General features: G+C 43.1%; 1 protein-coding gene across 2 annotated transcripts in view; it reads right to left on the minus strand.

The window, feature by feature from the left end:
• Positions 1-23662, minus strand: part of ccdc39 (coiled-coil domain 39 molecular ruler complex subunit) — a 102131-nt gene extending 78469 nt beyond the window's left edge. Inside the window, exons 1-4 of one of the 2 annotated variants that reach the window (XM_085990127.1) lie at positions 23464-23662; positions 9403-9522; positions 2457-2603; positions 2-160 (exon numbers count right to left, since the gene is read on the minus strand). In XM_085990127.1, coding sequence (XP_085846253.1) covers positions 2-160; positions 2457-2603; positions 9403-9522; positions 23464-23553 — 516 coding nt within the window. In that variant the 5' untranslated portion in view covers positions 23554-23662. The remainder of the gene's footprint in view (position 1; positions 161-2456; positions 2604-9402; positions 9523-23463) is intronic. The other variant, XM_085990126.1, reaches the window with a different exon arrangement.
• Positions 23663-23960: the final 298 nt, after the last annotated feature.

The raw sequence follows: 23960 nt of genomic DNA on the forward strand, positions 1-23960 counted from the left end.
CCCTGATTTTTCCTTCATCTTCTTGTGCATACTTCTGGATGGTGATTGCATCTTCATCTGTTTTGGCTGACTCTTCCAGCCAGGCTTCCAAAGCTTGCTTGTCCCAGTTCAACTGACACTTCAAATCCTCAATTTTCTGCGTATACCTATAGATATTATTCTAAAAATAATGAACAATTATGTATATTTTCTCCAGTCTCCCTGTTTTACACCAACACTGACTTTATGCTCATATTAGCGAGTAATATTCAAATATGTAATGGTGCTCAGTCCACTGCCATTAGTAATCTGCAGAGGGGCAATCCAATGATTCCTGTCTAGTATAATAATATATTTGTGCCTATGTTTAAGAAAGAATGAGCCCACTTGCATTTACATAGCATCTTTCATAGCCTCAGGATGTCCCAAACCACTTTACATCTGATTAATTACTTTTGAAATGTAGGCATCATTGTTTTGTAGGCAAATACGTACAATAGTTTTGTGAGAAAGCCCAATAGACTGGGAATAATTATATTTTTATCATTTCAGCATAAAGCATGGAGATTTAAGTAAAATCACTAACATCTGATAGCATACAAGACATAATGAACCAACTAAATATAGGCAGTGAGAATAACTCAGTTTGCATGGCAGTCAAAGCTGGAATTTAAAGTTGGAACCTTGACACGGAAATCAAATGTTCCACTGCTGAAAATACCATGCTGCCACCCTATTGGTCCTTTTATTAACCTCTAAAGACTCCGTGATTAGCCACGTAATACTCTGCAATATTCTATGCTACCCAGACTTTGTGCTCACATTAACCTGGAATTGGAATGAGTAAAAACTTGCTAATCAGATTGGTTAGTCAGATTTAAACTAATGCTTCAAGTGGTTACCATCAACATTTCTTGGTGGATAATTCAAATTTAAAATATTAGTTTTCCTCTTGGACTCAAGGAAAGTGATACAATTTTTTTGTTTCCCACTGCAGCCAACATTTTCTTTACCAAGTGAGAGAAACAAAATAAAACTCAGCTTCAATGTTCAGTGAGTATAATGACTTGTTTCAAAATTTTGATTGTTTGCCTGAAGAACACAGCATCATCTGTCAGACAATGTACAGCCAGTAGCTGAACTTTGTAGAAAGTAACTGTTTACCCTGAACGATAAACTTAAAACAGAATTAAAGCTAAAGGAGACATTCAGCATGAGCCACGCTGACACTGTTGAGGACATCTGTGTGCTCAACCATTAAATTGATGGGATGATGATATATCTCAGCGGCAAGGAATATTCCAAATTGAACAAAGAGGTGATGATATTTTTGAAAGGCTGTGCTGAAGGTACACAGGTGGGGACTTGTGTTATGAACGTATCGTCACTCCCTTGTGATTGTACACAAAGCAATTGGACAGTTCTACATGCACCTTGATCAGCACAATTTGAACAAGACTATAGAGAGACGACTACAAATGACCCACATAAGAAGAAATTATGTCAGTTTGCGAGAACCAAAGGTTTTTCTCCAAATAAGATGCATCCAGTGGTTTTTGGCAACTGTGCTTTGATAACTTAATGTTAAAGAATGGGAAATATGATATTTGTAGTTATTTCAGAAGTTCAAAAGGACAGAGCATTTATTTAGCTACTTACATAGCTAGTGCAAACTCATTAGGCACATAGTCACAGCTTCTTTGTATAAAAACAGGATGACACTGAACAGCAGCAGGAAATTGACATGATCAGATTAATTGCCCATTAACACCCCATTCCATTTTACTTTCCATTGACTGTTAATAAATGGAGAATTAAATACAGTGAATGCCTTCTGTACCTCTAAATAACACTTTTGCCACTGATCATGACACTAATGCAAATCCATTGGCAGGATAGGCGCACCAACATCAGTGTTCTCGTTCAGGCCAACATCCCCAGCATCGAAGCTTTGACCACGCTCGATCAGCTCCGATGGACGGGTCACATCGTCTGCATGCCAGATACGAAACTCCCAAAACAAGCGCTCTACTCGGAGCTCCGACGCGGCAAGAGAGCTCCAGGTGGGCAGAGGAAACGCTTCAAGGACACCCTCAAAGCCTCCTTGAAAAAGTGCAACATCCCTACCGACACCTGGGAATCCCTGGCCCAAGACCGCACAAAGTGGCAAACACCTCGAGTCTCTTCGCCGGGAGCAAGCAGAAGCCAAGCGCAAGGAGCGCACATTAACCCAAGCACCCCACCCACCCACCCCTTCAACCACCGTCTGCCCCACCTGTGACAGAGACTGTAGGTCCCGCATTGGACTCATCAGCCACCTGAGAACTCATTTTTAATGTGGAATCAAGTCATCCTCAGTTCCGAGGGACTGCCTAAGAGAGAGAGAATATTACTTATTTCATCCAATGTTCAAATTAGTCATAAAATGTCACTATCTGAATGAGTATGCAGTATTTGACAACCATATTGACACATACCTCCATAATATTTGTTCTCTCTCTCAATAAAGACAAGTCATTTTCAAGCCGCTGAATCTCTTGTTTCAGACGTTGCATCTCCCGCTCTACAAGAATCTTCAACTGCTGTTCAGTTTCAAGTTCTTTTTCTCGTGCTCTTTGTAAAGACTAAAAGGAAGAACGATCAGTAGCTTTGTATTGTTCAAAAGTATTTTTCCACTTCACAGTGAGAAATACCAACAAGTTCAATTTGCTAAAGGAGCACCATGAGTGTTAATAACACTCCATCAATGTTGCAATGTTCGATTTAGTCCACTAGTTCACATTTAAACAGATCCTAGGAACCACTTCACATACTGTACTTCTATTACAAAAGGTAAATCATGCTTGACTAATCTACTGTAATTTTTTGAGGATGTAACTGGTAGAATAGATAAGGGAGAACCAGTGGATGTGGTGTATTTTGACTTTCAGAAGGCTTTCGATAAGGTCCTGCATAAGAGATTAACGTGCAAAATTAAGGCACATGGGATTGGGGGCAAGGTATTGACTTGGATAGAGAACAGGTTGGCGGATAGAAAGCAAAGAGTTGGAATAAACGGGTCTTTTTCCCCGAGTGGCAGGCAGGGATTAGTGGGGTACCGCAGGGATCGGTGCTAGGACCCCAGCTATTCACAATATATATATAAATGATCTAGACGAGGGAACTAGATGTAATATCTCCAAGTTTGCAGACGACGCAAAGCTGGGTGGGCGTGTGCGCTGTGAGGAGGATGCAGAGAAACTCCAGTACGATTTGGACAGGTTGGGTGATTGGGCAGATGCATGGCAAATGCAGTATAATGTGGATAAATGCGAGGTTATCCACTTCGGTGGCAAAAACAGGAAGACATTATTATCTGAACGGCAATAGATTGGGAAAAGGGGACGCGCAACGAGACCTGGGTGTCCTTGTGCACCAGTCACTGAAGGTAAGTATGCAGGTGCAGCAGGCGGTTAAGAAGACAAATGGGATGTTGGCCTTCATAGCGAGAGGATTTGAGTACAGGAGCAAGGATGTCTTGCTGCAGTTGTACAGGACCTTGGTGAGACCACACCTTGAGTATTGTGTGCAGTTTTGGTCGCCTAATCTGAGGAAGGATGTTCTTGCCATGGAGAGAGTGCAGCAAAGATTCACCAGACTGATACCTGGGATGGCAAGAATGACGTATGAGGAGAGATTGGGTCGATTAGGCTTATATTCGCTAGAGTTTAGAAGAATGAGAGGGGATCTCATTGAAACTTATAAAATTCTACCAGGACTAGACAGACTAGATGCAGGAAGGATGTTCCCGATGGTGGGGGAGTCCAGAACCAGGGGTCACAGTCTAAGGATAAGGGGTGTTATAAATCTCATCAAGAAACTACTTATGAAATAACGCTGGACGGCCAGCTGGTGGCGCCGTCCAAGGAGTATAAATACTCGGGCGTGGGCCCAGCTTGCCAGGGACATTTTGTAAGACAAGGAGCTAGTGAAATACAACTAGACCTCCATGTTCTGAAACAAGTTGATTAAAGCCTTGCTTTATGCTCAAACCAAGTGCGTAGTGAGTTTTATTACGTCAATTTAATCAACTAGCTATCGACTCCACGCTTTGGGTGATTTCGGGAACAGGCAGCTACGACTCGAAACGTAGAAGGGAACTCAGACAAGTAATTGATCCATCATGGAGAAACTACTCAGCCCCGCCCATTTCGACCTGGACCCGAATTCACTTACAGCTGCTAAGGTATGGAAACACCGGTATCGTACTTTCAGCAACTTCCTCGGGGTGTGTGGTGAAAATGTTCCTGATAAATTAGAGATACTTGCTAATTATATATTCCGTCATGTGTTTGATCATATCGAAGACTGTGTAGACTATGATGCCGCTATCCAAATACTACAGCAGCTATATGTCAAGTCCCCAAATGAAATTTTTGCTCGGCATCTACTGGCCACAACTCGACAACAACCGGGGGAATCACTTGACGAATTCCTTCAGAAACTTCACAGGCTCAGCAAGGATTGTAATCTTAAAGCTGTTACAGCTGAGCAGTACCAGGAGGAGTTAATTCGTGACTCCTTTATTAATGGGATTGCATCTGCCTTCATACGTCAGCGTCTGTTGGAGAATAAAACCCTCAAGTTACAGGCTGCCTATGACCAGGCATGTTCTCTGGACTTAGCAAAGAGGAATGCAGATACCTATCTTTCACCACGTGCACGGGCTGCTGCTATCAATTTTAGTGACTCCTTCGATAGGCCTCGGGCGGAAGCCCTCACAGATGACGACTCCAACCTGGCTGATGGCAACCCTACCCTAGAAACCTACACTGATGATGACCCCGCCCTAGCGGTATCTTGGCAATCCGGAAGGAAGTGTTTCTTCTGTGGAGGTGCGTTCCATTATAGGAAATGTTGTCCTGCTCGTAACGCAACCTGCAATCATTGCAGCAAGAAAGGTCACTTTTCCAAGGTATGCTAGTCAAGAGCCACTATTAGTAAGAAAGGCCACTTTTCTAAGGTATACCGGTCGAGGGCTCCCGTTAGTTTTGCAGCTACTATCTATAAAACTGCTCCTCCCCCAAGAGCCACTACTAAGGTTACAGCTGTCAAGGGTAAAACTGCCCCTCCTCCCATCACAGCTGTTTTTCCCCAAAGTCTGTCCCATGCAGCCACAAAAGTTTCGGTAAATGGACACATTTTGAGTGCACTAATCGACTCATGCAGCTCTGACAGCTTCATTAGTGAGCGGGCTGTCAGTAAGTTAAAACTGCGTATTTACCCCTCGGACAGGGAAATTGCAATGGCTCTGACGACACTGACCACCAATTCTTCCGGCTTTTGTCTTGTCGACCTTATCCTCAGTGGCCGCACTTATTTCTCCACCCAGCTCGGGGTGCTCAAGAACCTATGCAGTGATATGCTCCTGGGACAGGATTTTCAGAAACAACACAAAAAACTCACTTTTGAGTTTGGAGGGTCAAAGCCAGAGCTTACTATTTCCAAAGTACCGTTTTGTGCGCTTTCGGCGGCTTTGCTCAACGAGCCCTCCTTGTTTGCCAATCTTTCCCCCCAATGTAAGCCCATAGTCACTAAATCACGAAGTTTCAGCCAAGATGATCGAGCCTTTATCGAGGCAGAAATCTCTCGCCTTCTAGCTGACGGTATCATTGAGCCATGTTCATCTTACTGGCGGGCTCAAGTCGTCATTGTTAAAAATCCTCTGAAGCAACACAAGAAACGTCTTTGTATCGATTACTCGCAAACTATTAACCAGTATACCGACCTGGATGCCTACCCACTACCACGCATCGATGACATGGTCAATAACCTTGCCAACTACAAGGTATTTTCAACTTTTGATTTAAAGAGTGCATATCATCAAGTACCATTAAAGGACTCTGACAAAAAGTATACAGCCTTTGAGGCCAATGGTCGGCTTTACCAGTTTTGTCGCCTTCCATTTGGGATCACCAATAGGGTGGCCGTCTTTCAATGGGCAATGGATAGCCTAGTCAAACAGGAGAACTTAACGGACACTTTTCCATATCTGGATAATATCACCATTGCTGGTCATGACCAGAAGGAGCATGATGCCAACCTCCAGAAATTTTTTGACGTTCTCCATCATCGCAACTTAACCTTAAATGAGTCCAAATCTGTGAAATCAGTACCATCAGTCAACATCCTTGGCTACTGGATGGGCAACAGTGTCATCAAACCGGATCCGGAGCGACTTCGTCCGCTTCAGGAGCTCCCTCCCCCTACGAATCTCGGCTCTCTTCGTCGGGCACTCGGCATGTTCGCCCATTATGCGAAATGGATACCCCACTTCTCCGACAAGATCCAGCCCCTGCTTCACGCTAAGTCATTTCCATTGGAGGCAACGGCTATTTCAGCTTTCAACCTCCTCAAGCGACAACTGGAAAAAGCCACGCTTCGTTCCATTGATGAAAATCTTCCTTTCGTGGTCGAGTGCGATGCATCGGGTGTGGCGCTCTCTGCTACCTTGAATCAAGGTGGTCGACCCGTTGCATTTCTGTCCAGAACTTTGCAGGGTAGCGAGCTCCATTATCCTCCTGTCAAGAAGGAGGCTACGGCCATCATCGAAGCGGTACCTAAATGGAGTCATTTTCTCGCTCGGCGCCATTTCACACTTATAACCGATCAGCGCTCCGTGGCCTTCATGCTGGATAACCGGAAACGCACTAAGATCAAGGACCCTTAGTGTTCGGGGGATTAAATACGTGGGGTTACGGGGATAGGGTGGGATATGTGTTGGTGTAGGGGTTACGGGGATCGGGTGGGATATGTGTCGGTGCAGGCTCGATGGGCCGAAATGGCCTCTATCTGCACTGTGGGGTTTCTGTGATTCTGTGATAACAAAATATAACTCTGGAGGATGGAATTGGCTGCCTTTGGATACACCATACATTATCGACCTGGCAAAGAGAATGTGGCCCCGGATACCCTCACGCGGACATTCTGCTCTTCTATGTCAACTTCGACTCTTGCGGATCTTCATACTGACTTATGCCATCCTGGCGTTACCCGTATGTTGCACTTTGTGCGATCTAAAAATCTCCCATTTTCTACGGAAGATGTGAAAAGAACGTGCTCCTCCTGTAAAATTTGTGCGGAGTTAAAGCCGCAATTCTTCCGTCCATCGGATGGCTCGCTCATACACGCTATGCAGCCTATGCAGCGACTCAGCATTGACTTTAAAGGGCCATTGCCTTCCTCAACGCGGAACACCTACTTACTGACTATGGTGGATGAATATTCACGCTTTCCCTTTGCTTTCCCCTGTCCCAATATGCTTACTTCCACAGTGATCAAATGCCTTGATCAAGTCTTTTCCCTTTGCGGTTCGGCCAATTTCATCCACTCTGATTGGGGTCCCTCCTTCATGTCAAGCGAACTCAAAAGTTATCTCTCCCAACGGGGAAACACCACAAGTAAAACGACACCGTACCATCCCATTGGTAACAGACAGGTTGAGAGATACAACGCTATCATTTGGAACGCTGTTCGTCTTGCGCTGAGGTCACGCAATCTACCAGACCAGCAGTGGGAAACTATGCTCCCTGACGCGTTGTATTCCATCAGGTCTCTCCTTTCTACTTCTACCAATGTCACACCTCACGAGCAATTCTTCAGCTTCCAGCGTCGCTCCACCCATGGGACGTCTCTACCGTCATGGTTGGCAGCTCCTGGCCCCATGCTGCTCCGAAGATTCGTCCGGTCGTCTAAAACCGATCCTCTTGTCGACGAGGTAGAACTCACGGATGTCAACCCCACGTACGCACACATGCAGTACCCGGATGGCCGAGAGTCCACCGTTTCGCTCCTGGACCTGGCTCCCTGTCCGGCCGGTTCCGCGGACCCAACTGATGGAGGGACCTGCGGGGATGATGCCGACACTCTGCGCTCCCCAGAGGATGATGTCCTACCTGGGACATCGAGGGATCTGCCGGCTGCCCCGCCGGATCCGCTCGCGGAGCCAAGCGCTCCCCGTGGGATGGCCACCCCGGACCAGGATGCCGGTCAATCCCCGGCTAACCAACAGGACGAAGCCATTTCTGTGCCTGTGGGGACCCGCACCCGGAGTCACGATCTCCCCAGCCTCCCTCGGGTCGATCAGAGCAACACGGGCCCTGTCGATCCAGCGGTACAGATCAAGTGGCCCAGGGACCAAGACACGGTCCGGGGAGACATGCCTTCTGGCCATAAACAAAAATCTAAAAGACTGCGGCTATTCGTGGTCCGCCTAATCCGTTAAGAGGAAGTCGTCGGACTTCCAAATCTTTTAGGCAGGAAGAATGTTATAAATCTCATCATCAAGAAACTACTTATGAAATAATGCTGGACGGCCAGCTGGTGGCGCCGTCCATGGAGTATAAATACTCGGGCGTGGGCCCAGCTTGCCAGGGACATTTTGTAAGACAAGGAGCTAGTGAAATAGAACTAGACCTCCATGTTCTGAAACAAGTTGATTAAAGCCTTGCTTTATGCTCAAACCAAGTGTGTAGTGAGTTTTGTTACGTCAAGGGGTAGGCCATTTAGGACTGAAATGAGGAGGAATTTCTTCACCCAGAGAGTGGTGAACCTGTGGAATTCTCTACCACAGAAGGCAGTTGAGGCCAATTCATTAAATATATTCAAGAAGGAGTTGGATATATTTCTTGAGGCTAAAGGGATCAAGGGATATGGGGAGAAAGCAGGGACAGGATACTGAATTTGGATGATCAGCCATAATCTCATTAAATGGCGGAGCGGGCTCAAGGGGCCAAATGGCCTACTCCTGCTCCCATCTTCAATGTTTCTATTACATATTAATAATTTTAATCTGTTATGCATAATTAAAGCAAAGTGAAATCAGAGAAAAATTTTCACAAAACTTTTATTTGTACACAACAAGCCAGATTCATAAAAGTTACACATTTTAACAAATGCACTCAGAAAAAAATAAGCATATTAGTATTAAAAAAAAGTCCACAAACAAAAAATACATGTCTTCCTGTGATTTTTCGATTAGCTCCTTCATTTAGGTAGAAGGAAAGGGATAGTCTAAGCTCTGGACATTGACCATTATTAATGCTGCTCCTTGGTTAGCTGACATGAGGTGCTGTTGTGCAGAGAGTTACTTCTGCACTGTTTTCCTTTTCAGGAAAGTGGGATCTGTATTGCTATGGTTCTAAACAAGGATGATTTTTATAGGATTTGTCATATAAACTTTTGAACCTACACGGCAAATCTTAGTTGAAATAGATATTTGGCAGCAGCTGTATTTAAAATCCGAGACCTTTATAATCTCACGGAAGCCTATTTGAAAGGAACCTTGTAAACTAGCACAATGACACCATGCTTTGGCCATTTCAGTCAGTGTGAAACATTGCTGGAATGGTCAGAATAAGCTTATCTTTTGTCACTAATACATACCTGTGTATTAGTTAACTCCTGACGAACGTTCTGCAGATGCATTGTCATTGCATGGATGCGGTCCTCAAAATCAGTCAGCTGGTTTTCCAGGTTAGCCTTTTCCTTCTGCTTCTTTTGTACCTATGGTAATAAGTTCAGAAAAGATCACTTTATGTCTTACCTTGTATGTCTGTGTTAAGTATTTGACTGGTTATGTGAGTGTTCTCAGTTTCTGTTTGACAGACGCTGCTGTATGACTATCTGCTATGAAGCAGTATCTGAGCCAGTTCAGCAGATTCAAAGTATATTTAATGTTGCTGGCAATCCTACTGAATTTTAAAAATGTTTAATTTTAGCATTAAAATAAAGCTACATGTTTACATTACTGCCTGTGTTTTCTGAGCTACCTTCAGCCTACAAAATATTTATATCATTAATGAAAGAATAACCCAGTATCAATAACACATTTACTGTATAGTAGGCTATAACTGGGAACATCAGCTTGATTGGAAGATTTGACCTATTGCTTCAATCTTCAGTTACACTGCACATCCTCAATTACAACCCACTGCACTACTGCATTTATTTTATTGCTTAATAGTTATTATACAAAATGTTTACTTATTCCATGAAAATATCTGTACAAAAATGCTATACATATGGCCCATATTTTCCAGTGCCTACGGATGCGTACGTGGTGTGTATGCGCCCGTAAGGGCCCTGCAAGTTCTGGGTTTTCACGCACAAAATGCACGCGCGAAAACCCGGAACTTCCAACAGATCACTGCCATCCCCGGGAAATGGACATCCACGAGCGGAGAGTTGGGCTATTTGCCCAACTGCTGCCCAGCGAATGCCCATGAAATTCTTACGCAGGTGTAAGGCCTGCTTTTACCAGCGTAAGAGTTTAAATGAATATAAAAATACATTTATTTCAATTATTTAAACATTAAAACATCTGTAAAATAAGTTAAGGTTATTTTTAGCCCCATTAAAAATGTACATTTATTTTTCAAAAAATTACATTTTTGTTTTAAATGTTTAATTAAATTGTATTTTAATTCATTTTAAATAGGTAATTTAAAAAAATGTATTTGATATGTAAATGTGTTTTTTATGTGATCCCCATTCATGCTTATAGGGATTCCGTAAGAAGCATGAATGGGGATCCCCTTCTTTCATTGGTTGTGCCGGCCCACGTGATCCCGACCATCATGTAGGCACGTAGATTTTTTGCCGTTCAGAGGCATCCACCTGCGGGAAGCCTCCAACCGCAAATTCAGGCCCAAACATTTCAACAATCTTTATATTATAATACTTTGTAGTGGGGATGTTCACTGATGATGGCGCAGTATTCAGTTCCATTCACAACTCCTCAGATAATGAAGTCGTCCCTGCCCGCATGCAGCAAGACCTGGACAACATTCAGGCTTGGTATATAGGTGGCAAGTAACATTTGTGCCAGGTAATGACTATCTCCAACAAGAGAGAGTCTAACCAGCTCCCCATGACATTCAATGGCATTACCATCAGTGAATACATCCTGGGGGTCACCATTGACCAGAAACTTAACTGGAACAGCCACATAAATACTGTGGCTGCAACAGCGGATCAGAAGCTGGGTATCCTGTGGTGAGTGACTCTCCAAAGCCTTTCCACCATCTACAAGGCACAAGTTAGGGGAGTAATGGAATACTCTCCACTTGCCTGGATGAGTGCAGCTCCAACAACACTCAAAAAGCTCAACACCATCCAGGACAAAGCTGCCCACTTGACTGGTGCCCCATCCACCACCTCAACATTTGTAACTTGGGTGAGGCTCCTAGAGTATAAAAGTAAACAGTTCTGCAGGCGCACAGAGCAGTATGCACAGAGTGGTATTAAACGGAGTGCACTTAAACAGAGTGTTTTATTTGGGAATTTGGAGAGAGTGGGAATTTGGGGAAGAGGAAGAAGGAGGTGCTGCTTTTTGCTCCCACCACTTGTAGTGCTTTGTGTTACAGGGAGATATTTAATTTTATTTACCCATAACTTAATCTAAATCAAATAAGTAGTCAAGAAACTAAACTGTAAATTAAGTTACTTGAATACAAATTTAATTAAATAAAACAAGGTCACATAATGCAGGTGGTGTGCCTCAACTGCAGCATGTGGGAGTTTGTGGAGAGCATTGTGATGCCGGACAACCACGTTAGCAGTAAGTGCCTGCATCTTGAGGAACTTTAGCTCAGAGTTATTGAGCTAGAGTCTGAGGTGTAGACATTGCGGGTCATCAGGAAGGGGGAGAGTTACCTGGACACTTTGATCTAGGAGGCAGTCACACCCCTTAGGTTAGGTAATGGTACAGGTCTGGTTAGTGGTCAGAGACAGGAGGGTGTGACTGCAACTCAGGCAGGTAAGGGGACCCCAGGTGCCGTGCAGGAAGAGACTCAGCCTTTGCCCTTATCCAACAGGTATAAGGTTCTTGCTGCCTGTGTGGATGAGGGAAAAGCCTGCGGGTTGAATGAGCAAGGTGACCATGGCACCATGGTGCAGGAGGCCATTCAAGTGGGGGGGAGTGAAAGGAAGTGTAGTTGTGGTAGGGGACAGTATAGTCAGAGGGATAGATACTGTTCTCTGCAGCCGCGACTGGGAGTTCTGAAGGTTGTGTTGCCTAAAGACATCTCCTCACAAGTGGACAAGAGCTTGGAGTGGGAAGGGGAGGATCCAGTTGTCGTGGTTCATGAAGGAACTAACAACATAGGTAGAACTTGACATGAGGTTCTGCTGAGAGAGTTTGAGGAGTTGGGGTCCCAATTAAAAAGCAGAAACTCAAATATAATAATCTTTGGATTGTTACCTGAGCCACACGCCAATTAGCATAGGGATAAGCAGATTAGAAGGTTAAATGCATGGCTCAAAGAGTGGTGTGGGAGGGAGGGGTTTCGCTTCACGGGCACCTGGCACCAGTACTGGGGAAAGAGGGAGATGTTTCATTGGGATGGGCTCCACTTAAACCGAGCTGGAACCAGTGACCTGGCAAATCAAATAACGGGGGCAGTAGACAGGGCTTTAAACTAATGAAGGGGGGGGGGGGGCGGTGGGAGGATTCAGGAAAGAGTAAATTTAAAAGCAGCAAGAGAAATGACAAGGCTCTAGAGCAGAGCAGAGTTTTGGGTAAAAATAAGCAGAGTGGGTCAGGAAGGGACAGAGAGAGTAACAAAGGTCATAGGGCATCAGTGACTAAGGTGACATCAGGGAAAAATAGAAAAAAGTCAAAGCTAAAGGCACTTTATCTGAATGCGCAAAGCATTCACAACAAAATAGATGAATTAACAGTGCAGGTAGAAATTAATAGGTTTGATCTAATAGCCATTACGGAGACATGGTTGCAAAGTGACCAAGGTTGGGAACTAAATATTCCAGGATACTTAACTTTTAGAAGAGATAAGCAAAATGGAAAAGGAGGAGGGGTAGTCCTGATAATAAAGGATGGGATAAGACAGTAGAGGGAAAGGATCTTAGCTCGGAAAATCAAGTAGTAGGGCTGGATTTTCATTCAGCAGTTGGGAAGGAGGCAGGACTACAACTTTTGGGTTTTAGTCCCACCTCCATCGACGTCCGGCCAATCCACACGAGTTTCCCTTGATTGACCTTGTTGAGCCCGCTGGGCGGGCTCAGCAAGCCAATTAAGGGCCACCCGGCAACAGGTGACGTCACAGACTGAAATTTCATCTGTCAAGAGGTGTTGACAGATGAAATATCAGTGTTTCACAGCTGTTTGAAGCTGTCAAACACCGACAGTCTGACTTCTAACTTGAGTCCTTCTACGCATACTCAGTTAGAACTCTCACCGGCACTGAAAGCTGCAGGCCGCGGCCATTCTGCTTTCAGTGCCGGCTGAGTGATGGACTCCCGACGCCTAGAGGAAGAAAGGCTGTTAAGGTAAGTACAGGTAATTTAAACTTCTTTACACACTTTAGACACACCAAACACACTTACCTTTGCACTCATGCACCCATCACTCACCTGAACACCGACATCGTGAGCCCTCCAAGTCTTTCAACCCGACGGCCCGCCTACTCTAACCTGGCATGGTTTGGAGCCGTCGGGAATCCCACACGACACCCCTCAAAATAGGGATTAGACTAAAAACTGCCTGTTAACTACCTGTTAACAGGCAGTTAATTGGCACTAATCCCTTCCCGCCTCGGGTCGGCGGGTCCCAGTGCGGGGCGGGTATCCGCCTCCTTTGAAACTTACGTGGAGGCGGGTTTTGGGCGGGATGGTGTCGGGACCCCCGAATTCGAGATTTTAGCCCCCTGCACACCTAAAAGCCCGCCTCACGGCACACTGAAAATCTAGGCCATAGAATCAGTTTGGGTGGAGCTAAGAAACAGAAGGTGCAGAAAACATTGGTGGGAGTTGTTTATAGGCCCCCACACAGTAGCTGTAATGTAGGGCAGAGTATAAATCAGGAAATTAGAGGCGCATGTAACAATCTACATATAGACTGGGCAAACCAAATTTGCAGTAATAGTGTGGGGGACGGGTTCATGGAATGTATACAAGATAGTTTTCTAGATCAGTATGTTGAGGAACCAACTAGGGAACAGGCTATTTTAGATCTAGTGTTGTGCAATGAGAAAGGGTTAATTAATAACCTTGTAATAAAGGGGCCTTTAGGGAAGAGTGACCATAATATGATAGAATTTTATACTGAGTTTGAAAGTGATTTAGTTAAGTCCAAAACTAGGGTCTTAAATCTAAACAAAGCAAACTACGTAGGTGTGAGGGGTGAGTTGGCTAAGGTAGATTGGGAAACTACATTAAAAGATATGACGGTAGACAAGCAATGGATAGCATTTAAAGAATTAATACATAACTCACAACAAATATACATTCCTTTAAGGCACAAAAATCCCACAGGAAAAGTGGTCCAATTGTGGCTAACAAGAGAAGTTAAAGATAGTATTAGATCAAAGGAAGAGGTTTATAATGTTGCCAAAAAGAGTAGTAAGCCTGAGGATTGGGAGAATTTTAGAATTCAACAAAGGGGGATGAAGAAATTGATAAGGAAAGGGAAAAGAGAATATGAGAGTAGATTAGCAGGATACATAAAAACAGATTGTAAACGTTTCTATAGGTATCTAAATAGGAAGAGATTAGTGAAAGTAAATGTGGGCCCATTAGAGACAGAAACAGGAGAAATTATAATGGGCAATAAGGAAATGGCAGAGACATTAAACAAATACTTTGTATCTAGCTTCATGGTAGAAGGCACAAAAAACATTACAGAAATAATAGGGATCCAATTATCTACAGAGAATGAGGAATTTAAAGAAATCAGTATAAGTAAAGACATAGTACTGGAGAAATCAATCGGACTAAGTGGAGACAAATCCCCTGGACCTGACGACCTGCATCCATGGGGTTTAAAAGAGGTAGCTGCAGAGATAATGGATGCATTGGTTTTAATCTTCCAGAATTCCCTAGATTCAAGGAGAGTCCCCAAGGATTGGAAGGTAGCAAACATAACCCCACTATTTAAGAAAGGAGGAAGAGAAAAAATGGGAAACTATAGGCCAGTTAGCCTGACATCAGTAGTAGGAAAAATGCTAGAATCTATTATTAGCGACGTGGTAACAGGACACTTCGAAAATCGTAATATGATTAGGCAGAATCAACGTGGCTTTATGAAAGGGAAATCGTGTTTGACAAATCTGTTAGAGTTTTTTGAAGATGTAACTAGTAGGATGGATAAGGGAGAACCAGTGGATGTAATGTATTTCGATTTTCAAAAAGCATTCGATAAGGTGCCACAAAAAAGATTACACAAAATTAGAACTCATGGGATTGGGGGTAATGTATTAGCATGGATTGAGGATTGGTTAATGGACAGAAACCAGGCAATAGGAATAAACGGAACTTTTTCAAGTTGGCAGGCTGTAACTAGTGGGGTACCGCAAGGATTAATGCTTGGGCCTCAGCTATTTACAATCTATATTAATGACTTAGATGAAGGGACTGAGTGTAACGTATCCAAGTTTGCTGATGATACAAAGTTAGGTGGGAAAGTAATCTGTGAGGAGGATGCAAAGAGGCTGCAGAAAGATATAGACATGTTGACTGAGTGGGCAAGAACATGGCAAATGGAATACAATGTGGGGAAGTGTGAAATTATCCACTTTGGTAGGAAAAACAAAAAAGCAGAATATTTTTTGAATCATGAGAGGCTAGGAAATGTTTGTATTCAGAGGGGCCTGGGTGTCCTTGTACATGAATCACAGAAAGTTAACATGCAGTTACAGCAAGCAATTAAGAAAGCAAATGGGATGGTAGCTTTTGTTACAAAGGGATTAGAGTATAAAAGTAAAGATGTCTTACTACAGTTATACAGGGCATTGGTGAGGCCATACCTGGAGTACTGTGTACAGTTCTGGTCTCCTTAACTAAGGAAAGACATGCTTGCCTTCGGGGGAGTGCAACGAAGGTTCACTAGACTGGTTCCTGGGATGAGGGGATTGCCCTATGAGGAGAGATTGAGTAGACTAGGCCTATATTCCCTAGAGTTTAGAAGAATGAGAAGTGATCTAATTGATACATATAAAATTCTTAAGGGGCTTGACAGGGTTAATGCTGGGGAAACGTTTCCCCTGGCTGGGGAATCTAGAATACGGGGTCACAGTCTCAGAATAAGGGGTGTAGGCCATTTAGGACTGAGATGGGGAGAAATTTCTTCACTCAAAAGGTTGTGAATCTTTGAAATTCTCTACCCCAGAGAGCTGTGGATGTTCAGTCGTTCAGTATATTCAAGACAGAGGTCGATAAATTTGGGGGAACTAAGGGAATTAAGGGATATGGGAATAGTGCGGGAAGGTGGAGTTGAGGTAGAAGATCAGCCATGATCTTGTTGAATGGCAGAGCAGGCTTGAAGGGCCAAATGGCCTACTCCAGTTCCTATTTCTTATGTTCTTAAACATTCACTCCCTCCACCACCGGCACACCGTGGCTGCAGTGTGTACCATCTACAAGATGCATTGCAGCAACTCGCCAAGGCTTCTTTGACAGCGCCTCCCAAACCTGCAACCTGTACCACTTAGAAGGACAAGGGCAGCAGGCGCATGGGAACACCACCACCTCCAAGTTCCCCTCCAAGTCACACACCATCCTGACTTGGAAATATATAGTCATTCCTTCATCATCGCTGGATCAAAATCCTGGAACTCGCTCCCTAACAGCACTGTGGGAGTACCTTCATCTCACGGACTGCAGCAATTCAAGAAGGCAGCTCACCACCACCTTCTCAAGGACAATTAGGATGGGCAATGCTGGCCTTGCCAGTGATGCCCACATCCCGTGAATGAATAAAAAAAAGCCAGTTTCATTTTCAAAGTTCATGCCAACAAATTTAACAGAATTTACCTCATAAATTTAGTAAATAATTTACATTCAAAAGAATAAGAGGTTACACTAGGAAATGTGGTTCTTTTATTTTTATTGGCCCGGAATGTGCGGTGGTAATGACAGTGAAAGTGTAAGTGTTTGCCATCATTAGCCCTCTGAAACTGACAGCAACTTCAGGATTTTGTGCGTGTGTAGATAAACGTAGAAATCCAGATGTTGCGGTCAGTCATTCCCTGCTCCGCCACAGGTTGCGCTGTGGAACTCCCCTGAGCCAGCAATACACTCAAATCACAGTTCCTGACGAAAACTTCCCCTATTATGCTAGAATATAGCTGTTAACCACCACCCCCCACCCCACTCACCCCCCGAAAGAGTTAAGACGCGTTGAAAGAGGTGTAACTGAGTTTTTAATGGGGTATTTACTGCCGAACAACTGTTCTGGCCCAGAAAAACTAATTTGATATTTCTGGAATGTCTAATTTTTCCGTTAATATGATTAAGAATTACATGTTTTTGAAAATAATGCATTTTTAAAAGTTTGTTTATGATATTTCAGCTTCTACCTTAATCCTATGTATATGTCCAAAGCTTTATTTTGCTCTCTGAAAAATTTATAAAAAATAAATTAGAATCTGTGCATTTTACTTCCTGGTTTGCTCTCTGTGAGAATTCTTCAATATGATTGGCTGCTCCGCCTGTTTGATGATATCACTGTTGCTGGCTGCTGGAGATTCACTTGATTTGGTGCCAGATTCAAACAAAGATCGGGAGAGCTGAAATTGACACCACAGAGATCGCTAGATCTTTGTGGGCAGCTTTCTTTGAGGCCAGTATCGAGTGCTGTCACTTCGCCGCTGACCGCAAATTCCAGGGCATAATGTCAGCCAAAGGTCTTTAAAGTTATTGTTCCCGTATCAATTATTTGCACTCTTATGTTTCCTGAAACTTTTGTTTTTGAATTGTACCCTTAATTTACTCCCTATTTCTGCTCTCGCTAGCACGTGCCACTGGGAGTAATCCTGATATTACTACCTTTGAGGTCCTGCTTTTCAATTTATATCCTAGCTTCCTATATTCTGCTTGCAGGACCTTGTCCCTCTTTCTACCTATGTCGTTGGTACCGATATGGACCACGACCTCTGGCTAAACAATAATCTTGTGGTAAAGGGGCCTTTAGGGACAAGTGACCATAATATGATTGAATTTTACATTAAGTTTGAGAGTGATGTAGCCCAATCTGAAACTAAGGTCCTCAATCTAAACAGAGGAAACTACAAGGGTATGAGGGACAAGTTGGCCATGGTAGATTGGGAGACTACACTAAAAGGTATGAAGGTGGACATACAATGGCTAACATTCAAGGAAATAATGCATAATTTGCAACAAACATATATTCCTCTAGAGCATAAAACCCAAAAGGAAAAGTGATCCAACCATGGCTAACAAAAGAAATTAAAGCTAGTATTAAGTCAAAGGAGGAAGCTTATAAAGTTGCCAGAAAAAGCGGTCAGCCTGAGGATTGGGATCATTTTAGAGATCAGCAAAGGAGGACCAAGAAATTGATAAAGGGAAAATGGAATATGAGCACAAACTAGCGAAAAATATAAAAACGGATTGTAAAAGCTTCTATAGGTATGTGAAAAGGAAAAGACTGGTGAAGGTAAATGTAGGTCCTTTACAGTCAGAGATGGGAGAATTTATAATGGGGAATGAGGAAATGGCAGAGAAATTAAATAAATACTTAGTTTCTGTCTTCACGGAGGAAGACACAAAACACCTCCCAGAAATACGAGAAAACCAAGGGTGTGACAAGAATGAGGAACGTAAAGAAATTATTATTAGTAAAAAAACAGTACTAGCAAAATTAATGGGACTAAAAGTCGATAAATCCCAAGGACTGGATGACCTACATCCTAGGGATTTGAAAGAGGTGGCCATTGGAATAGTGGAAGCATTGGTTGTCATCTTCCAAAATTCTACAGATTCTGGAACGGTTCCTGCAGATTGGAGGATAGCAAACGTAACCCCGCTATTTAAGAAAGGAGGGAGAGAGAAAACGGGGAACTACAGATCTGTTAGCCTCACATCAGTAGTTGGGAAAATGCTGGAATCTATTATAAAGGATGCAATAACTGGGTACTTAGAAACTAATAGTAAGATTAGGCAGAGTCAACGTGGATTTATGAAAGGGAAGTCCTGTTTGATAAACCTATTGGAGTTCTTTGAGGATGTAACTAATGGAGTAGACAAAGGGGTACTGGTAGATGTGGTGTATCTGGATTTTCAGAAGGCCTTCGATAAGGTTCCACACAGGTTGGTGAACAAAATTAGGGCACATGGAATTGGGGGTAATATACTAGCATGGATTGAGAATTGGTTAACAGACAGAAAACAAAGAGTAGGGATAAACGGGTCTTTTTCAGGATGGCAGGCTGTGACTAGTGAGGTACCACAAGGATCGGTGCTTGGGCTCCAGCTATTCACAATCTATATCAATGATTTGGACGGGACAAAAGGTAACATTTCCAAATTTGCTGATGATAGAAAGCTAGGTGGTAGTGTCAGTTGCGAAGAGGATGTGAAGAGGCTTCAAGGGGATCTCGACAGGCTCAGTGAGTGGGCGAGAACATGACAGATGGAATATAATGTGGACAAATGTGAAGTTATCCAATTTGGTAGAAAAAACAGAAAGGCAGAGTATTTCCTAAATGGTGAAAGATTAGGGAATGCAGATGCTCAAAGGGACCTGGGTGTCCTTGTACATGAGTCACTGAAAGTGAATGTGCAGGTGCAGCAAACCATTGGAAGGCAAATGGTATGCTGGCCTTCATTACAATAGGATTTGAGTATAGGAGTAAAGAAGTCTTACTTCAATTATATAGGGCCTTGGTGAGACCACACCTGGAGTATTGTGTACAATTTTGGTCTCCTTACCTAAGGAAGGATATACTTGCCATAGAGGGAGTGCAACGAAGGTTCACGAGATTGATTCCTGGGATGGCGGGACTGTCGTATGAGAAGAGATTGAGTAAACTAGGCCTGTATTCTCTTGAATTCAGAAGAATGAGAGGGGATCTCATTGAAGCATACAAAATTATTACAGGGCTTGATAGGATGGATGTTGGGAGAATATTTCCCTTAGCTGGGGAGTCTAGAACCAGGGGCCACAGCCTCAAGATAAAGGGTATGCCATTTAGGACTGAGATGAGAAGAAATTTCTTCACACAGAGGATGGTGAATCTTCGGAATTCTTTAAATGGTATGTTGGCCTTCGTAGCGAGTGGGTTTAAGTACAGGAACAAGGATGTCTTGCTGCAGTTGTACAGGGCCTTGGTGAGACCACATCTTGAGTATTGTGTGCAGTTTTGGTCACCTTATCTGAGGAAGGATGTTCTTGCCATGGAGGAAGTTCAGCGAAGATTCACCAGGCTGATACCTGGGATGGCAGGAATGACGTATGAGGAGAGATTGGGTCGATTGGGCTTATACTCGCTGGAGTTTAGAAGAATGAGAGGGGATCTCATTGAAACTTATAAAATTCTAACAGGACTGGACAGACTAGATGCAGGAAGGATGTTCCCGATGGTCGGGGAGTCCAGAACCAGGGGTCACAGTCTAAGGATAAGGGGTAAGCCATTTAGGACAGAAATGAGGAGGAATTTCTTCACCCAGAGAGTGGTGAACCTATGGAAATCTCTACCACAGAAGGCAGTGGAGGCCAATTCATTAAATATATTCAAGAAGGAGTTGGATATATTTCTTAAGGCTAAAGGGATCAAGGGATATGGGGAGAAAGCAGGGACCGGGTACTGAATTTGGATGATCAGCCACGATCGCATTGAATGGCGGAGCAGGCTCAAGGGGCCGAATGGCCTACTCCTGCTCCTATCTTCTATCTTTCTATGTTACCCCAGAGAGCTGTGGAGGCTCAATCATTGGGTATATTCAAAACAGAAGTCGATAGATTTCTGACTAATAAGGGCATCAAGGGATATGGCGATAGGGCCGGTGAATGGAGTTGAGGCAGAAGATCAGCCATGATCTCATTGAATGGCGGAGCAGGCTCGAAGGGCCGAATGGCCTACTCCTGCTCCTATTTCTTATGTTCTTAAATCCACACTGATTTGAATAATCTTTCACAGTCAACTGGTCTTCATCTGCCAGCAAATCAAAATTTAGTAAAAGTGTATTTCCTTCCACTGATTGTTAGACAAGGTGCCTTTGGAGAGCAATAGAATTTGTCGCATTTTCATTTGTACTTGCTAATTGAGAGCAATCATTCACTTTATAAATTGATTCCAAATGAGTATGGCTGTGTTTTCAGTTAGTACTAGTAAGTGAATTACTGCACCTAACTGACTGGATAGAAACCAATTTCACAATGAAAGATGGAAGCATTAAAAAATATTTTCATATATAATAAAATTATATATGACAGATTTATTATTTCAGATAATGTAGATCTGTGCTTTAATGGGAATAATTTCACTATAAATGATATGGTATGGAATATTCTCATATTATGGTACACTCATATTTCAGACACTTTGCTTAGTTGTTTAATAAATTGGATGGATACATAATTACAAATTAATTTCATATAGTTTTATTCAAACCCACATAATGTACATGTTTTGTCAAGTTGATAAATCTAGTTCTCAGCACCAGTTATATCAAAAGTGATGTTATGCTTTATAGCGCCTATATTACTTTTAATAATGGTGCTTGACAACAACATAAGAATGGGGTTCCTATAAAGATTCAGTGGGTATACTGTGGAAATATGATTTTGCCCTTACTAGTGCATGATGGGATACTTGACATCTAATGTATTTTTGTACCATTGCCTGTGGACTAAAACCGAGTCAGCAGCAACTAACTTAATCTTCTGACCTATTGCAATTAAGTTAATCACAACCTGCCAGAACAATACACTGCAGAACTATTGGGTAACCGCACTGCTAATGACATCTGGCCAAAGAATGAAAACAATTCTGTTAAAGGTCAATCTCGTTTCTCTTTATCTGCATGAATACTGAAATAGCTTTGTACAAGAGTTGACTAGCTAACTTTTTGCATGATCATATTGAACTTGTGTTCTTCACTGTATAAATATGATAATCAGACATGAGTGAGCAAATCATTTTTTGGTAACAAGATTCAAACAAAACCTCCTGACAGAATATAATTAACTAACTTTGTCTGAAGACATTTCTGTCCTGCTGACCTTTTGATTGTCCTTGTTTAAACTCTTAATTGGTTTAAGATGATACAATACCATTACACGTGATCTATGGAACGCTTGCTTGTTTGAGTGTATAAATATGCTGCATTCGCTGATGTCCTTTAGAGATGTTGGCCTAGCCTTTGTCCAGGCAGCTCTCTCCTTGTATACACTTGTGTGCAAGTAAAATAAAGCTTTGCTTATCTGACGGTACAGTTTGTTTCAGAGTCTTACTCGGAGTCGAGACTTCGACAATACAGATTGCCCAGTGTACTGCTATAAAAGCACCAGGTTCCTTTGCTCTGCTGAGTTAGCAGATATCAGGTGGGATAGTGGTAGTAGAGAACTAAAATTGATCTCAACACCTTTGACCTCAGAAATGAGGTTTAAAAAGATCAGCCAGGGTTCCTTCTGACTAATTCGAATGGGGAGTCAGAACCCTCTTGGAAAGTACATGTATGTGGACATAGGCTCAGTGCAAGATTCGACTGGACTGTGATGCCTCCTATCGATGGCTCGGAATTTACAGTTCGGATGATGTTGAACTGGCAGCATTAGGCGTCATTCTGCATTTGAAACTGACTGTAACTACAGGATTTGGCGCGTGCGCAGGTGCATGCAGAAATCCTGAAATTGAGGTCTGTCATTCACAGCTCTGTCACAGGCTGCGCGGTGCACCCGCTCACCTCACCTCCCACAGAGCCGGCAATCAGTGTAATCACTCAAATCAGGGAAACTGACTAAAACTTCGGCTCTTCCGCAGTAATTACACTGTTAAATTCTCCACTAAAAGTTAGACCCAAAGGGATTAGGTATAACTAGGGTTTTAACAGCGTATTGATTGATAAACAAGTGTTATGGGCCTGAAAAACGAATTTTAATTTTGTGCAGTGAAATTTACCCATTTTAATAACAATTAAAATTTTTAAGAAACTTAAAAAAATTATTTAAAAAAAAGTTTGTTCATCTTTATTTCAGTTTTACCTTTTCCCCATGTGCGAGTCCCAAACTTTGTTTTGCTCTCTCTAACATTTTTTAAAAGTTAGAATCAAAGGCGCTTCTTCACTTCCTGGTTCGCTGTCTGTGAGAATTCTGCGTTTTGATTGGCTGCTTAGATGACATCACAGCAGCTCGCACTATGGGATTCCCACTAACCTCCGTTGATTCAAATTGAAGGTCGGAAAACCTGAAGTTCTCGACACAAAGATCGCGAGCTTTGTGCGGAGCGTACTTCGGGGCCAGCGGCGGATGCCTTCGCTTTGCCGCTGACCGCAAATTCCTGGCCAAAAACATGGCTGTTCTTCACATAGAATAGCACAACTGAATCGCAAAGCCAAGATGGAAGTACCAGAGGATGACCAGTCCCAGGTGGAATTTTACCCCAGTGTGCCAGTGCTTTCGGGGAAGGAGAAAACCAAGCAATTTGCAATCATGCCTTATTTTGTATTCTAAACCATGCCCCCGCTACTTACTTCATCTTCCAAAGTCTTGTTTCCTGCGTTTGCCACTGGTATAGCGAAGCCATCGTCCCAATTTATTTCGCACAGAACAGTATCCGTCATTTTCTACGCTTTCTGTCAATGGAAAACAGTTATTTGTTTAAATGCTGATCTGAAGCAGCGGACTCCCTGGGTTACTGTCGGCGCCCTTAGCAACCGCCTTAGAGACGCATAGTTTCCGGTTGTAAACAGACGCACTTCCGGCAGGGACGGGCCAGGCGGAGAAGCCGCTGGGGGGCGCTCTGGGTCTGTATGCAACTGCTGAAAGGCAAGTTATTGTCTTTCTGTTTCTATCCAGCTGCTATGTGTAAATATTAGTTCCATAATTCACAATGAAAAACCTAGTAGTCTCTATCGAGACGGCCCCATGAACTGTGTTTTCAGTTTGTTTGTTTATCCCTCCCATTACTCCTGCCATTAGACCCTTTGCGTGTTAATTTTCAGGAAAACGAAAAGCAAATCGATTTCCA

Source organism: Somniosus microcephalus, chromosome 6, assembly GCF_052327205.1.
Source record: "Somniosus microcephalus isolate GS21.2 chromosome 6, FLI_Smic_1.0, whole genome shotgun sequence".
Taxonomy (NCBI): domain Eukaryota; kingdom Metazoa; phylum Chordata; class Chondrichthyes; order Squaliformes; family Somniosidae; genus Somniosus; species Somniosus microcephalus.